The sequence below is a fragment of the Bos indicus genome, chromosome 10 (assembly GCF_029378745.1).
Source record: "Bos indicus isolate NIAB-ARS_2022 breed Sahiwal x Tharparkar chromosome 10, NIAB-ARS_B.indTharparkar_mat_pri_1.0, whole genome shotgun sequence".
Taxonomy (NCBI): domain Eukaryota; kingdom Metazoa; phylum Chordata; class Mammalia; order Artiodactyla; family Bovidae; genus Bos; species Bos indicus.
In genome coordinates, this window is record NC_091769.1 from 54,121,282 (window position 1) to 54,138,956 (window position 17,675).

Consider the following 17,675-nt stretch of genomic DNA (forward strand, 5'->3'; position numbering starts at 1 on the left):
GGCAAAATTTATTAGAATTGAATTTTTAACTAGGTGTTTTTTTTTTTTTTAAGTAGACGAAAGCATGAAAGCTATATAATCTGAACTGCATATTCTTAACATTTTTTTAGCCCATGTCTCAATTTGATAAACGTAAATAGCTTGGCTAGTATAATTTGAAATTTCAAAATAAGTTAAATACTATTCTAAAAATGAATGAAAGCTTTTGTGATAGAGAGGAGCCCATTTCCTCTCTCAGCATTTTATTTACATAGAGGAAAAGGTCTAACTTTCTATATTAATCAGGAGGGGCAAGGTGATGCTGCCGAAACAAAGGAAGCCTGAAATATCAGTGGCCTAACCAGAAGAACTTGTTTTCATTCACATTATATATATAGCACAAATCACTGGAGGCCCCTGCTCCACATAGTCCCTCAGGAACCCACATTGACACACATTGCCATGTTGTAGCCTCACCACTGAAACACAGGACTCCCAAGGTGCCACAAAGCGGGTAAAAGGATATTCAGTTTAGTTCAGTCACTCAGTCGTGTCTGCTTCTCTGACCCCATGGACTGCGTCACGCCGGGCTTCCCTGTCTATCACCAACTCCCGGAGTTTACTCAAACTCACGTCCATAGAGTCGGTGATGCTGCCCAACCATCTCATCCTCTGTCGTCCCCTTCTCCTACCTTCAGTTTTTCCCAGCATCAGGGTCTTTTTTCCAGTGAGTCAGTTCTTCGCATCAGGTAGCCTCAGTATTGGAATCTGATTGTTTGCTGTATGCTTTTCTATCTAGGATGTGAAAGGGCAAAGCATTATCTAGGCCATTTGCAACATTAGGTCTGTAATATTGCTTTTCAAAGTTTTCATACTCAAAGTTTCTGAAAAACCACCTGTATAAAGATATGCTTATGTAAATGGGATGATTGACACGCAAGGTCTGCTTACCTACTTGGGAATAAACAAGATTTTTGCCAAAAATTCTTCAGAGTGGTTTCCTAGAATGTATTTGACATCTGAATCAAACTTCAGTTCCAAGATTCCTTTTGGATATCTTCTTGCAAAGATTGAACTATAGGGGAGAAGCCTCATAAGCTTTTGGGCAAGATTTTCAACTGCAGTAGTGGGAACTTATCACCTTAGTTCATTAAACAAACTAGATAGTACTTGAGGTTCCCCCTAAACTTGAAGACACTTTTAATAACTTTGCTTTGAGAACTTCTCTCTTTGTTGAGAACTTCACTTCTTCAACTCAAGAAAATGAAGACTTTTAAGCCTAATAAATAGGGATGTTGATAATTGTCACTGGAAGTTTCAGGTCAGATGCTCAGATATGTCTGCCACATATATCAAGCTCTATTAAAAATTGTAATGTTTATTGTTGTTAAATATATGTAACATAAAGTTTCTCATTAGTACTATTTAGCATATTCACAGTGTTATGTAAACGTCACCTCTACCCAGTTCTGAAGCATTTTCATCACCCCAAGGAAACCCACTAAGCAATCAGTCCTCTTACTGCTCTCTGGTAGCCATTAATCTTTCTCTCGCCATGGATTTGACTGTTCTGGATATTTCATAAAAGTGAAAGCATTTGATAAATGGTTTTTTGTGTCTGACTTCTCTCACCTAGCATAATGTTTTCAAAGGTTCATCCACGTTGTAGCATATATTAATGCATTATTTTATTTTATGGCAGAATTTTAAAATTATAATTTTTTAAAATGTATGCAGTTTTTTTCCTATCCTCTAAAAATAAAGCAGCAAATCCATCTCGCATACTTCTTTTTGACAATTAATGGATCTCCACATGGAACAAAACTTTATTTTGATGTTTAAATCTTTATACAGTATATCAAATAATCTGATGTTTAACATACTTGCCACATGATATTCTTGCCTTGATATAATCAAAGTTAAGGTCTTATACACCATGGATCACTGTTTTGGAGGCCAGGGATTAGCAGGAAGTGACAGGTGTATCCAAAACCAAAATTCTCATGGTAAACTCAGCTTCACTGGACTAGAATGCCATCACTGTACACTTAAGTCATTTTGTTCTCGTTTGCTTCTTAGAATTTTGATGTCAGTTTTAGTGAACTCTCTGATTATTTTCTTCTGTGTGTGGAGTCCCACATAACAAAAGAGTAATTGACAGTAGTAATTTTTCACTGTTTGAAAGACAAACTAAAGGATGCAGCAGTGAGTTTGATCTTTTTCAAAACGATTCCATCTTTGAATCATCTCTTTGGTACTTTATCCTAATTTGGATTATCTTCTGAATTCCTTCTGGGATTTCTTCCCTGTTCTTTTCTCTAGTATATATAAAAGTTGAAAACTATAGAAACCAAGGTTTTTCCAACAACATAAAGTTTTTTTTATTCTTAGTCATCAAAAATGGTGGGGTTTTTTGTTTGATATTTTTAAGTGAGGTGTAACTGATGTAACATTATATTAGTTTCAGGTGTACAACATAATGATTCTGTATTTGTATATATGGGCATACCTTGTTTTATTGCATTTTATTACACTTTACAGATATTATTCTTTATAAATTGAGGGTTTGTGGTAAACCTGCCTGCATTATCAGATGATGGTTAGCATCTTTTTAAGCAATAAAATACTTCTAATTAAAGTATGTGCCTTGTTTTTTAAATATAGTGCTGTTGCATACTTGATAGACTATATTACAGGGTAAAGGTAACTTTTGGAGAAGGAAATGACAATAAATTTTCACATTTTCCAGCATTCTTGCCTGGAGAATTCCATGGACAGAGGAACCAGGTGGGCTACAGTCATGGGGTCACAAATAGGCAGACACGACTTAGCGACTGAGCACGAGCAAAGATAACTTTTATATGCACTAAGAAACCAAAAATTTATGTGACTCACTTTATTGTAGTATTTGTTTTATTGTGGTGGTCTAAGACTGAACCTATAGTACCTCCGAGGTATGCTTGTATTATAAAATGATGACTGCAATAAATCTACTTAACCTTTATCACCATCAGATCAGATCAGATCAGATCAGTCGCTCAGTCATGTCCGACTCTTTGTGACCCCATGAATTGCAGCACGCCAGGCCTCCCTGTCCATCACCAACTCCCGGAGTTCACTCAGACTCACGTCCATCGAGTCAGTGATGCCATCCAGCCATCTCATCCTCTGTCGTCCCCTTCTCCTCCTGCCCCCAATCCCTCCCAGCATCAGAGTCTTTTCCAATGAGTCAACTCTTCTCATGAGGTAGCCAAAGTACTGGAGTTTCAGCTTTAGCATCATTCCTTCCAAAGAACACCCAGGGATGATCTCCTTCAGAATGGACTGGTTGGATCTCCCTGCAGTCCAAGGGACTCTGAAGAGTCTTCTCCAGCACCACAGTTCAAAAGCATCAATTCTTCGGCGCTCAGCCTTCTTCACAGTCCAACTCTCACATCCATACATGACCACAGGAAAAACCATAGCTTTGACTAGACGAACCTTTGTTGGCAAGGTAATATCTCTGCTTTTGAATATGCTATCTAGGTTGGTCATAACTTTCCTTTCAAGGAGTAAGCGTCTTTTAATTTCATGGCTGCAGTCACCATCTGTAGTGATTTTGGAGCCCAGAAAAATAAAGTCTGACACTGTTTCCACTGTTTCCCCATGTATTTCCCATGAAGTGGTGGGACCGGATGCCATGATTTTTATTTTGTGAATGTTGAGCTTTAAGCCAACTTTTTCACTCTCCTCTTTCACTTTCATCAAGAGACTTTTTAGTTCCTCTTCACTTTCTGCCATAAGGGTGGTGTCATCTGCATATCTGAGGTGATTGATATTTCTCCCGGCAATCTTGATTCCAGCTTGTGCTTCTTCCAGTCCAGCGTTTCTCATGATGTACTCTGCATTAGAAGTTAAATAAACAGGGTGACAATATACAGCCTTGATGAACTCCTTTTCCTATTTGGAACCAGTCTGTTGTTCCATGTCCAGTTCTAACTGTTGCTTCCTGACCTGCATACAAATTTCTCAAGAGGCAGATCAGGTGGTCTGGTATTCCCATCTCTTGAAGAATTTTCCACAGTTTATTGTGATCCACACAGTCAAAGGCTTTGGCATAGTCAATAAAGCAGAAATAGATATTTTTCTGGAACTCTCTTGCTGTTTCGATGATCCAGCGGATGTTGGCAATTTGATCTCTGGTTCCTCTGCCTTTTCTAAAACCAGCTTGAACATCAGAAAGTTCACGGTTCACATATTGCTGAAGCCTGGCTTGGAGAATGTTGAGCATTACTTTACTAGTGTGTGAGATGAGTGCAACTGTGCAGTAGTTTGAGCATTCTTTGGCATTGCCTTTCTTTGGGATTGGAATGAAAACTGACCTTTTCCAGTCCTGTGGCCACTGCTGAATTTTCCAAATTTGCTGGCATATTGAGTGCAGCACTTTCACAGCATCATCATACATAGCTACAAAATTTTTTTTTTATAATGAGAATTTTGGAGGTCTATCCTGGCTACTTTGAAATTATATTCACCATTGCTATACATTATATCCCTGTGACTTACTCATTTTGTAACTAGAAATTTGTACTTTATGACCCCCTTCTTCCACTCCTACAATCTACACTCCCTCCCCCCACCTCAGGCTGCCACCAATCATCACAGTATCCGTGGGCTCAGGGTTTTTGTCTGTTTTGTTGTTGTTTTTAGATTCCATATAAAAGGAAGATCATATGATATTTATCCTTTTCTGTCTGACTTGTTTTACTTAGCATAGTGCCCTCAAGGTCCATTCATGTGGCCACAAATGGCAAGATTTCACTCATTTTTATGGCTGAATAATATTCCATTAAGAAAGACAGTTTACCCAAGGGGAAAAAAAGATGTTTTGTGTTGCATTTTCTTAGACTTTGCCCGTAATAATACTTACGGGTTTTTTGGTAACATAAACTATTTTTGATTTAATGTGAAAGGCTCTGTTGGGTTTAAGTGGGTGATGTTAGTAATATTCAACAAGAGGTATTAAGGAACTATATTTAAGACAGGTTAAAGTGGGGAAAAATAGATACAGGCAAAACAGATAGTTAGAAATTTTTTAGTAACTCAAGAATCGTTGTGGGCCAAAGAGCTAAACAGATATTTCTCCAAAGAAGACATACGGATGGCTAATAAGCACGTGAAAAGATGCTCAACATCACTCATTATCAGAAAAATGCAAATCAAAACCACAATGAGGTACCATTTCACGCCAGTCAGAATGGCTGCTATCCAAAAATCTACAAGCAATAAATGCTGGAGAGGGTGTAGAGAAAAGGGAACCCTCTTACACTGTTAGTGGGAATGCAAACTAGTACAGCCACTATGGAGAACAGTGTGGAGATTCCTTAAAAAACTGGAAATATTTCCATACAAATTGTGAAATTATTTGTTATAGCTCTGTGAAGAATACTGTTGGTAGCTTGATAGGGATTGCATTGAATCTATAAATTTCTTTGGGTAGTATACTCATTTTCACTATATTGATTCTTCCAATCCATGAACATGGTATATTTCTCCATCTATTAGTGTCCTCTTTGATTTCTTTCACCAGTGTTTTATAGTTTTCTTTATATAGGTCTTTAGTTTCTTTAGGTAGATATATTCTTAAGTATTTTATTCTTTCCATTTCGATATTTGGCAAAACTAATACAATATTGTAAAGTTTAAAAATAAAATAAAATTAAAAAAAAAAAAAACTGGAAATAGAACTGCCATATGACCCAGCAATCCCACTGCTGGGCATACACACTGAGGAAACCAAAATTGAAAGAGACAACATGTACCCCAATGTTCATCGCAGCACTGTTTATAATAGCCAGGACATGGAAGCAGCCTAGATGTCTGTCAGCAGATGAATGGATAAGAAAGCTGTGGTACATATACACAGTGGAGTATTACTCATCCATTAAAAAGAATACATTTGAATCAGTTCTAATGAGGTGGATGAAACTGGAGCATATTATACAGAGTGAAGCCAGAAAGAAAAACACCAATACAGTATACTAATGCATATATATGGAATTTTGAAAGATGGTAACGATAACCCTGTATGTGAGACAGCAAAAGAGACACAGATGTATAGAACAGTCTTTTGGACTCTGTGGGAGAGGGCGAGGGTGGGATGATTTGGGAGAATGGCATTGAAACATGTATAATATCATATGTGAAATGAATCACCAGTCAAGGTTCGATGCATGATACAGGGTGCTCAGGGCTGGTTCACTGGGTTGACCCAGAGGGATGGTATGGGGAGGGAGGTGGGAGGGGGGTTCAGGATGGGGAACATGTGTACACCCGTGGCGGATTCATGTTGATGTATGGCAAAACCAATACAATATTGTAATTACCTCCAATTAAAATAAGTAAATTTATATTAAAAAATTTAAAAAAAAAAGAATCATTGTAAGTTACTTCAGGGCAGGGACTATTGTGTTGTTCATCTATTTCCAGCCTTTATATAGGTTGTGATACACAATATGTTAACACTTATCATTTGTGGAATGTTACACAAAATAAAATTAGTGAATAAATAAATGAGTAAATGAGTTCTCCTTTATTGTTGAAAGAAAGACAGCTAAAGACTTAAACTAATAGAGTGGCTGGGAAAATAAAGAGACTGGAAGAACATGGGGGAAAGAGTTAAGAAGTCTAAATGGAGGATTAGAATGGAACACACCAAGAGGAACAAAACTAGGCAGACTCCCAAACTGAACGCTGGGAAACTAGAGAAAAGAAGATGTTAAATAACAGTTTTGAAAGGAAATGTCTGTGTTTCTATAGGATTTTGTTGTTGTTGTTGTAGAGGGGAAAGTTATATAAGATATTGCTGGTCAGTCTATCAGATATTAGAACTATTTGGAAAATACCCCATAGACAGTAGAATGAAAACAATGTAGATTTGAGAGTTGATTGCATGTAATTGATTAAATCATTCTGTGGATAGATTCTAAGATTAAACCATTTTTGAATGAATTCTGGTGAGAATAAGAATAGGCTAAATTATATCAGTTTATGCTTTTTAAATAAATTGGATCTGTGTTTAGTTGTACTTTATTATGTAAGGATTCTGTCACCAAAAATGCCAGTAATCTGTCTATATTTTCCATTGCAGTGCAATTCAATTGTAATGCAGTTCAATTGTAATGAATTAGGTTGCCAAAATGTTACATATGTTTTTATTGCAGTAGGATTTATGGCAGATTTAAAACTATCTTGTGGCAATCTCATCTGGGAAGACAACTATACAGTCCTCTGAATAGTGGAAATTATTTTAAAGGTTACATTTATAGATAAAATGACAACGTTGCAGAACAGTAGTGACAGACAATCTTACAAATAGATTCTGCAAATAGCATCCACTGTTGCAAGTCAGAGAATAATCACATCGGCGTTGTGTGAAAGGGACTGTTGTTTGTACTTTGGTACAGTTGGCCCTGTGGATCCAGAGGTCGTGCACTTGCAGTTTCAACCAACCCAGGATCACATTTGATTCCTTGGTTATGGTGCTTAAGGAGGACCATTTTATGTAAAGGACTTGTGCATTTGTGTATTTTGGTATCCACAGTGGGGGAGAAGGGAGTTCCTGGAACCAGTTATCCACAGATACTGAGGAATAACTGGATTTTTAAACCTCAGTTCCACCCCCATTGACAGTAGCATCATTAGTCACATGTTCTAGATTTTTGAGAATTAGAAAAGAATCCTAGAAACTGTCTCTTTCATTTTACATTTTTAAAGAAAACCTGATAAGGCATGGAAGTCTCACAACCAGTTAAATGGTTAGGCTATTAGTAAATAGTCTCTTGACTCCCAGTCTAGTACTTTTCCTGTAACATTGTACAACCCTCCTTTAAATGAGGTTTAAAATGAGAAATTTTTATCTCAGCATTGATTTGATTTTATTTGTACCCAGGATGTAAGAAATAATAAGAAAGTACCATTTTCTCTTACTAATCAGCATTTTATACGCAATAAATTTGTCAAACAACATGACTGTATTATTTTACTGATGAGAAAAAAGCCTAGATTTTCTGTGCTTTGGCAAGTGACTCATTCCATCTGGTTTAAATTTAGATAGTATTTTTTTAGGAAGATGTTAGTAAATTTTGTTGAGGGAAAAACAATTTTTAAAATGACCTTTGTTTTTTAATCCTTTTTAACTAACAGCAAGAAGTTGAGAAGTTTACAGACCTAGAGAAACTCTACCTCTACCTTCAGCTGCCTTCTGGTCTCAGCAATGGAGAGAAAAGGTATATCTCTTCTTGTCTTTGCCTCAGTTACACTGTTTATATGTGTGTTGTGCTTATTACTGTTTTGCACTATTTCTAAAATCATCAGAAAATGACTGGCAAAACAGTAGATATTTTAGTCTTTGATCATATTTGGTTAAATGTTTACCTGTAGTTTTTGCTAATTTATTTGTGTACCTGGGTACATTTGTGTACCTGAGTCAGTCAGTTTAGTCGCTCAGTCGTGTCTGACTCTTTGCAACCCTGTGAACCGCAGCACACCAGGCCTCCCTGTCCATCACCAACTCCTGGAGTTTACCCAAATTCATGTCCATTGAGTCAGTGAGGCCATCCAACCATCTCATCCTCTGTTGTCCCCTTCTCCTCCTGCCCTCAATCTTTCCCAGCATCAGGGTCTTTTCCAATGAGTCAGTTCTTCGAATCAGGTGGCCAAAGTATTGGAGTTTCAGCTTCAACATCAGTCCTTCCAATGAACACCCAGGATTGATCTGCTTTAGGATGGACTGGTTGGATCTCCTTGCAGTCCAAGGGACTCTCAAGAGTCTTCTCCAACACCACAGTTCAAAAGCATCAATTCTTTGGTGCTCAGCTTTCATTATAGTCCAACTCTCACATCCATACATGACTACTGGAAAAACCATAGGCTTGACTAGACGGACCTTTGTTGACAAAGTAATGTCTCTGCTCTTTAATATGCTCTCTAGGTTCATCATAACTTTCCTTCCAAGGAGCAAGTGTCTTTTAATTTCATGGCTGCAGTCACCATCTGCAGTGATTTTGGAGCCCAGAAAAATAAAGTCTGCCACTGTTTCTACTGTTTCCCCATCTATTTGCCATGAAGTGATGGGACCAGATGCCATGATCTTAGTTTTCTGAATGTTGAGCATTAAGCCAACTTTTTCACTTTCATCAAGAGGCCTTTTAGTTCTTCTTCACTTTCTTCCATAAGGGTGGTGTCATCTGCATATCTGAGGTTATTGATATTTCTCCCAGCAATCTTGATTCCAGCTTGTGCTTCCTCCAGCCCAGCGTTTCTCAGGATGTACTCTGCATTAGAAGTTAAATAAGCAGGGTGACAATATACAGCCTTGACGTACTCCTTTTCCTATTTGGAACCAGTCTGTTGTTCCATGTCCGTTTCTAACTCTTGCTTTCTGACCTGCATACAGGTTTCTCAAGAGGCAGGTCAGGTGGTCTGGTATTCCCATCTCTTTCAGAGTTTTCCACAGTTTATTGAGTACCCGAATAAATGCTGTGAAATGCAATTGGCTTATGTTTTATAAATAGATCAATATATTTATGCAGTGTGGGAGATTTTGAAAATTAAACTGAAAAATCAAAGAATAAACATAACTATTGTGAACAATAAAGTGCAAGAATTTTTTTAGGTTGTCAGGTAAGCAGATCACAGAATTTTAAAAAGGGAGGAAAAAGTGAATTCTCTGTATGGCACATGAATTTATGATAAATGTGTGATGTTTTGAGTGCTTGGGTATTACTTTGTTTTCATTAGTAAAAACATGTAATAGCCTCATTTAGAAAATGTAGAGATAAGTTGTTGGTTCATACATTCTACTCTGAGTTTCTCTACCCTTTTAAAATTTCTCAGAATTCATTTCATTTATAGACGTTACACTTAAGAGTCTCCTACTTTAAAAGTATATGTATGAAAAGAAATGGAGTGGAAAATCTGCTGCTTTTACTTTTTCCCCTTGAACCAAATTTTGTAACTGTTTTAATATTTTTTTTGTCCTAGAAATTGGTCAGTAATTTCTTTGGAAATACATAAATTATTATTGTTTTTGTAGCTGAAATGAATGTCCGAGTCAAATGAGGAGCTTCCCTCACATTGTCTTGGTTGTTCATTTCATGAAATTAGTTTGTAAGTGACAATGCCAGTTAATAAAAACGTATAATGTTTAGTGAAGACGTTAGTCTGGAGAGGAGGGCCAATTACAGGAAGGCCCATGGAGGGAGATTTGTCCTGTCAGGATCTCTCGAGTGTGAATTCCATTCCAAAGCATAGAAAGTAAAATTTTAGGGTAGTTACTTGAGAATGCTAAGCAAATAGAAAATAAACAATGTTTTCGATAACTTTCATTTTGTAGTTCGATGATTTCATAAGTTTAGGCAAATGAACAGGCAAGTAAGTGAGCAGATGTCCCCTTAGAGGGAGTTGTGGGCTAAACAAATACCTTATGTTTTCAGTACTCCATCACCTCTGCCGTTTTAGAGACAATGGTAGGGGATGGAACAGGGCCATAACTTCAGCCGAACACTAGGTATAGAAAATGGCTCACAACCATAGGTGGACAATTTGTGTTTGGAAAGCTGGGCATATACTCTAAGCCCAGAGTTTGGTTTGATCATTTATAGTGTGTTTACACACAGTCCTTTAGTGGAACATTTAGGCCTGGCTCAAAAATTATCAGTGAATTGCCGTCTGTTTCAGCTAAAATATGTTCTTGTTTTATGATTAGTGATCAGAATGCCATGTCATCTAGTCGGGCACAGCAGATGCATGCCTTCTCCTGGATTCGAAATACCCTAGAGGAGCATCCTGAGACTTCACTGCCCAAACAGGAAGTCTATGATGAGTACAAGTAAGTTGTATGTGTGTATGTCTGGCATACAATGTATTAAAGAGCTTAACTATGGCTATGATGATTTGTTTATCATTGGTGAATATCATGCTGGTATATGAGAGTTTAACTTGGACATCTGTAAGATTCCTCCCATGTCTAAGCTTCGCTCATTGTGTATATAATAAAGAACAACATTACTGAGTGAAAGGATTTCTGTAAAATTCTTCTGGATGACAGGAGTGATATCTGAAGGCATAGAGACCTGAGAAAAAAAGTATATGGAATGTTGTGAATTTTCTCAGACAAAGGAGTTCAGTGCCTTGTACATAGGAGACAGTCAGACAGTTTTGATTGTACATGTAATTTACTTAAACGTGGTAAGCACAAGTATAGAGGCTAATGGGCCCTTCTGATTAGAGAAAATTAAGAGATCCTAAATCTAGTCTTGTTTAACATTTTATAATTGATTTAGAGTGTTCTGGCAGAGTAAATGAAACCAAAATTTTCTGAATATTGAAATATCAAAGCAAGGAGATTCTCTGTGTTGTCCTTACACAATTTGGAAGAAAAGTATCAAGTAAATGCTGCTGTTAACCCTTGTATGATGCAAAAGAACGACACTTTCTAAGATCATTGGTATCTAGAAAAAAAACTTTCTATCCTCATTAAAAATTCTGATTCACTCACCTTAAGAAATGTGCTAGAGTTGGAGAAAGTTTAAAGGGACATGTCTGAAACAAATCAAGGGTACGAGGTTTAACTGAACAGCTTTAGATGTTTCCTCTTTAGGAAAATTAAAGCTAAGAGTACTTGTTACCCAAATCTGTAAAGTTCATTTTCTCAATCTATAGCAATCTGCTGAATACCGCCTACATGCCATCTCAAACTCTGTAAAGTTCTGAGGATACAATAAATAAGACACAGCTTCTACCCTCAAGAATATGAATTTTATATATATATATATATATATATATATATAATTTTTTTAAGAGCCTTTTTCTAAAGACCTTTTGGACTAGTCATCTTCCAGTTTGGAGTACCTTAATGAGGTTTCCTGAATAAAAACCTAACATAGAGTAACAAGTCTTAAATTGATTCTGTTCTAAATACTCACTGAAAAACCTTTATTTTGAATTATTTCTGTTCATTGCAATGGCAGATATATTTATGTGAAAACCAATCCCTTTAACAGTCATTAAAATCAAAATCTCTTTGAGAGAATAAATGAAGTTATAATCTAAGACTGTATCTTTTCTTTTAACTGTATTTTTATGCTAAATTAAGATATTATTAGAACTAAAAGGTTTAAGGGACTTTCCACACGCAAAGACAGTTGACTTACAAACTGTTACAAATTTTTATATTTGTTGAAACTTTTGAAGCCTGATAATCACATGTATTTATGAAAGTGATGACTAATGTGTTAGTTTTTCTAATTATGAAAGTAGTATGTATTCATCATGAAAGTTTGACAGATAGTCATAAATGTATAAGAAAACTAGCACCAGTAAATCATACTACCTAAAAATAAACATTTTGGCTTATTACTTCTTTTTATTTTTTCTAACGCCTTCTTTTCTTATTATTGTTTAATCAAATTTTGACCCCACTGCTTATACAATTCTTAAATGAGGAAACTGTTTACAAATAATACTGCAGTGAATATTCTTGACTATAATTTTGTGTAGATTATTAAAATTGGAATTGCTGGCTTATGAACCACTGTATATTAAGGATATTAACTACTAAAATGTAATTGTTCCAAGATTACTGTTTATTCTTTAATTTTAGTTTTTTATACGTAGTCAGATCTGTCTACGTCTTTGCAGCTTATGAAATTGCTATTTTGCTTAGAAAGAACTTCCCAGTGCCCCTAGCTGCTGAATAATCCATGTGTATTTTCCCTTGATGTTACTCATTTCATTTTTCATGCATAACCCTTTAGTCCTTCTGGACCAAGTATATATGTTTATTTTTGTAAACAAATGCCTTAAGATAAGGAACTAATTTTAATTTTTTCTAAATGGTTAATTATCCCAGTCTTATTTATTGATAATAAAATTTTTTTTTCACAATACTAATCTAAATGTACCTTTTATCTTACTAAAGCCCTTTGGACTCAGTTTTCTTTCTTTGTATTTTTCTCTTCTTACTTTAACACCATAGTATTTTTAAGTATTTTAGCCAGTAAATGTTTAAAAAGCTAAAAATTAACAGCGGTAGGACCAGCCTTCTCTCATGATCCCTTTATTTCAGAAATGTCCATGGTTTTATTTTCATACCAATCAATTTTTTATGATGCTTGAAATCACTTTTCTAACTTATATTGGCTGTTTTATGAGAAATTGATACTGAAATTTACCAGAATGCTTTTTGGGCATCTGTTAAAATTATTCAGTCCTTCTTCTATGATCTATTAATATGATGTATAATGATAGTACCTAATATAAACCCTTCTTTTATTCCTAGAATGAATGTCTTCTGCATGTCAGGATGTGTAATCTTTTAGCATACTGTTGATTTCTCTTTTCAAGTATATTTTGTAGGATCTTTGCATCTATATTCATAAGTGAATTTTCTTTTTTGTGCTATCTTTGTCAGGTTTTGATATCAGGGTTAGGCCAGCTTCGTAACTGAATTGGAACTCTTTCCCTAATTTTCTGTGCTCTGGAACAGTTTATATAGCATGGGACTTACTTGTTCTTGAAAGTTTTAAAGAACTCAGCTATAATACCATCTAGGCCTGGAGGCTTTGTTGGAGGTAATTCTTTGACAATTTTTTGTATTTTTTCCTGGTTAGATTTTTTTACTTCATTAATCTATTTTGATCATTGGTTTTTCCTGGAATTCATTCAGATTTTCAAATATATTGGCATGATATTACAAATACTATTCTCTTACAAACAGTATCTTCTTTATCTGTTGTATACTTTTTTATATTTCTAGTTTTATTCATTTGAATTTCCTTTTTTTTTTTTTTCAAATTATACTTAGCTATAGTTTACTTTTATTGGTTTTCTTTTAAAAAACAAAGATTGATATGTTGGTTTTATTTTTTTTGTATTCCGTCTCATTTTTAGGTGTCTTTATTTTTGTTATCCTGATTTTTTTCAGGTTTTTTCCTTACTAAAGATAAGAAGACTTCCTACTTAAGATAAAGACATTTGTATCTATGAATTTGCCTCTTATATTTCTGGCTGTATTCCTTAGGTATGGGTACAGTTGTTACATTTACCATTACTTTCTAATAGTGTGCAGTTACAGCTTTGATTACTCCTTTGTACCAAAATACTTAGGAACTTTTTATGTGCTTGAGGGAGTTGGACTTTTTTTTTCCATTTTTGCACTTAATTTCTAGTTATATTACTGGGTTGGCCAAAAAGTTCATTTGGGTTTTTCCGTAACATCTTACCCAATATATTGTAGTCAAAGAATGTGGCTTATTCAGGTTTTTATTTTTTGTAATTGTTGAGGTTTACTCTCAGCCTAACACATTATGAATTTTTATAAATATTTCTGGACATTCTCTTTTTTTGCACTGTGTATTGGCTTATATTGATAAATACTAAAACTACTTTGCTGTAATATTCAAATTCTGCAAAAAAATCCTTGCTCTTTTGTCTATTAGTTGAGCACAAGTAGTGAGTTAATCTTTTACAAAAGTAATGTTTCTCACAATTTCTTATTTTTGATGGGTTTTTGCTTCTGTCTCTTCAAGACAGAAAACATTCATGATTGTGTATCTTTATGATAGTTAAAACCTGTTCTCAACCAAAAAAAAGATCCTTTGTCACATTAAATGTATGTTAAATTCTCTGATACCAGTATTTGTAACCCATCTTGGATATCAGTCTAATATAAGTGTCTATTTGTCCATCCTTTTAGTCTCACCATTTATATCATTTTGCTTTAGGCAGTTCACATTATTACATTTCTAAAAGTTGTAATCTAACATTGTCTCTGGTCTTGAAATCTGACTGACAGAAGAAGCTGGTGAATGAACCAGTCCCAGAACACTGGTGTTTGCACACAACTAGCAACAGAGATGGCAGCAACCACAGTTCCTGCTGCTTCTTCCTCCTGCATGATAGAGAAACACAAGCATTAATCTTAAGTACATTTCTTACAAAATAATATGCAGCCTGTTTTAGCATTTTTGAAAATCTGTTTGCTTTCATTCTGAGTAGAATCACAAATGTTCAGATTTATAAACTTGACAACTTTGGCTACAGTGTTTCCTGGGACACAAATGTCCAAATCCTTTTTTTTTTTTTTTTAATATATTTAATATTTTAAGGAACATGATTGTTTTGCTTTTCAGTTTGTATATAGCCATTAATACAAACTATATTATAACTATATTAATTATTATAACTATATTAATATAGTTGTGATTCTTGTGTACTTATGCATGTGAGTTTGTAATTTCTATTGTATTAATCAGTGTAATTTAAATTTTGAGGACAACCTTGAAGTTAGAAATAGATTCTAGTAACATATTTAAGAGCTTTAAATAGTGGACATTTCATGAGTTAAATGGCATATAAATGTTCTCCATCTGCTTAAAATCTAACTCAGACCTAAACATGTGGGCAGAATTTATAAATTTCTTAAATATATATTGTTTAATGTTATATCATCAGTATAAAGTAAATGAAAGCAGATATTATTCCTGCTTTATAAGTGAGGTCCTTATGATTCGGAAGTAACTGTTCTGGACAAATCTGAAACCAGGATTTCTGACCTTAAAGCTGAACTCTTTTTACATTAATCCCTATTAACTCTAGAAACTTGTCCCAAATGCTGTTGTTTATGGAGTAGCATTTTCCAAACCTTAATTGTATTTTAAATATATTTAACTATTTAGAAATAGTAAACTAAAACATAAAAATGATCAGTTTCAGCATTATTAAATTATGTTCTTATTTGACAGCTGAATATGTATATTAAATATACCTAAGACATAAACTGGCAAAAGATTTTTACCATTTAAATTTACATTAATAGTTGTAATGTCTGAGTTGTTAACCTAAATACATTGTCTAGCCTTTAAGTTACAACTTTTCAGGTGTGGTTTTTTTTTTTATGCTTCCTTGGTGTGGCCTGTTTCACAGAGGAAGCCTTATCCTGGTTTTCTCTTTTCCCTATGTTTCCAGTGACTTGATTCTCAAGGGGCTAGTTGATAATTTGTCTTTCCTCAACTTCTCTATGTTTCATAGCACTAGTCCCTTTACAGAGTGCTCATTTTTCCTTTCTCAACTTTTTACAGTAATAAGAGAAAGCAGTAATAGTACAGTGGCAGAATAAAGCTAGAATTCTAAATACTGTGTCAGGAAAGGTATTAGTTCTGTTATTTGACGCATTTGTAGAGAAGGCTGACTGGTCCCAAATTATGTCAACTACACCAACACATGTTATAGTCATAACAAACAAAGTCTCCTAATTTAAAATCAGTCCTTTCCAGTAACCACTCCCCACCCCCTGCCCATGGAAACTGCATGTCTATGAACCCAGCTGCTCCATATCTTGAATCTTTATCAATTCATCACTGCTCTTACTACCTTAACTTTTTTATCTGCTCCCAGCATACATTGCAGTTGTTAGGCACTGATTACTTTTCTTTTAGCTAACACTATTAAGACTTCAACTTTACTACTCCTAAGGACAAATTAAAATAAAGTTTTAAAAAATAAATTAATTTGAGTGTATTAATTCACCGAGCATTATATACACAATTCCTACTCTCAAATAAGAGAAACAGACCAGTAAAGAAATGGGTGCAAAGAAAGAGTTACTAGTTCATCTTGGTGAATTGAAATCAGACATCACAGAAGAGGTGACTTGAATAAAAACTAAGACGTTTACCAAGTGGACTAGGGATTCAGAAAGGGCATTCTAGGTGGAAGGTGCAGTACTTAATGCAGGGAGGCTTATGATCAGAGTTCAGGAGAAGATATTGGAGACCAGGCCGAAAAAGTTAGACTACTTCCACATGTAGGTCATGCAGGGTCACTGAAAACTTAAGCAGTAAAAACAACATCAGCAGGAAGTGAGAAACTAAAGTTAAGGAGAGAATTGGTATTTAGGAGTTAGGAATAAGAGCCCTCCAAAAATGAGGTATTTAGGACTTCCCTGGTGGCTCATACGGTAAAGCGCCTGTCTACAATGTGGGAGACCTGGGTTCGATCCCTGGGTCGGGAATATCCCCTGGAGAAGGAAATGGCAATCCACTCCAGTACTATTGCCTGGAAAATCCCATGGACAGAGGAGCCTGGTAGGCTACAGTCCATGGGGTCGAAAAGAGTCAAACACGACTTCACTTTCATTTTCACTTTCAAAAATGAGGTACAATTTAAAAGAGAAACAAGAAACCATGTTGTGTGATAATGTAAGAAAAGAGATTATTTTGAGACTGGAATTCACCCCAATCTCCTGTGCCTCGGGCAGCTCAAATAAGAGGGAGACAAGAAAAAGTCAGTTAATAGGCCCGTAGACTCTTGCCAGAGCAGTTTCCTTATCTAGGGAATGAAGCCTGATTTCAATGTCATGAAAGGTAAACAGATGTAAGTAAAGAACTTGAGTAAAGACTTGTTTTTAAAGAGTTAGAGGAAGAAAAAGTAGTTAGAACTAGAGGCTTAAGGTAGTGAGAGCAGTTTTTTTTTAAGTCTCATCCATTAGATATCAAGTTAATTTGCATATAGCAATATCCAGGGAACAGTAGTTGCAACAAGAAGAAGGAAGTCAGTTTTTCTTTCGCCAGCTCTGTGATCAGTAGGGATCCAGGCTTCTAAGTCCCCACTCCACCACCCATAATCTTTAGTCTGGTTTTACTTGTGTTATATGT

The 17,675-nt window shown here is 35.3% G+C and overlaps 1 protein-coding gene and 1 long non-coding RNA gene across 5 annotated transcripts in view; one reads left to right on the forward strand and one right to left on the reverse strand.

Annotated features, from left to right (window-relative positions):
* Window positions 1-17,675, forward strand: part of RFX7 (regulatory factor X7) — a 143,320-nt gene that overhangs the window by 90,121 nt on the left and 35,524 nt on the right. For all 4 annotated transcript variants that reach the window (XM_070796685.1, XM_070796682.1, XM_019968783.2 and 1 more), the window contains exons 4-5: window positions 8,164-8,246; window positions 10,727-10,849. In XM_070796685.1, the coding sequence (XP_070652786.1) occupies window positions 8,164-8,246; window positions 10,727-10,849 (206 nt within the window). The remainder of the gene's footprint in view (window positions 1-8,163; window positions 8,247-10,726; window positions 10,850-17,675) is intronic.
* Window positions 10,844-17,675, reverse strand: part of LOC139185120 (uncharacterized) — a 33,606-nt gene continuing 26,774 nt past the window's right edge. The window contains exon 3 of the long non-coding RNA XR_011568659.1: window positions 10,844-14,911. This is a non-coding gene — a long non-coding RNA (uncharacterized lncRNA). The remainder of the gene's footprint in view (window positions 14,912-17,675) is intronic.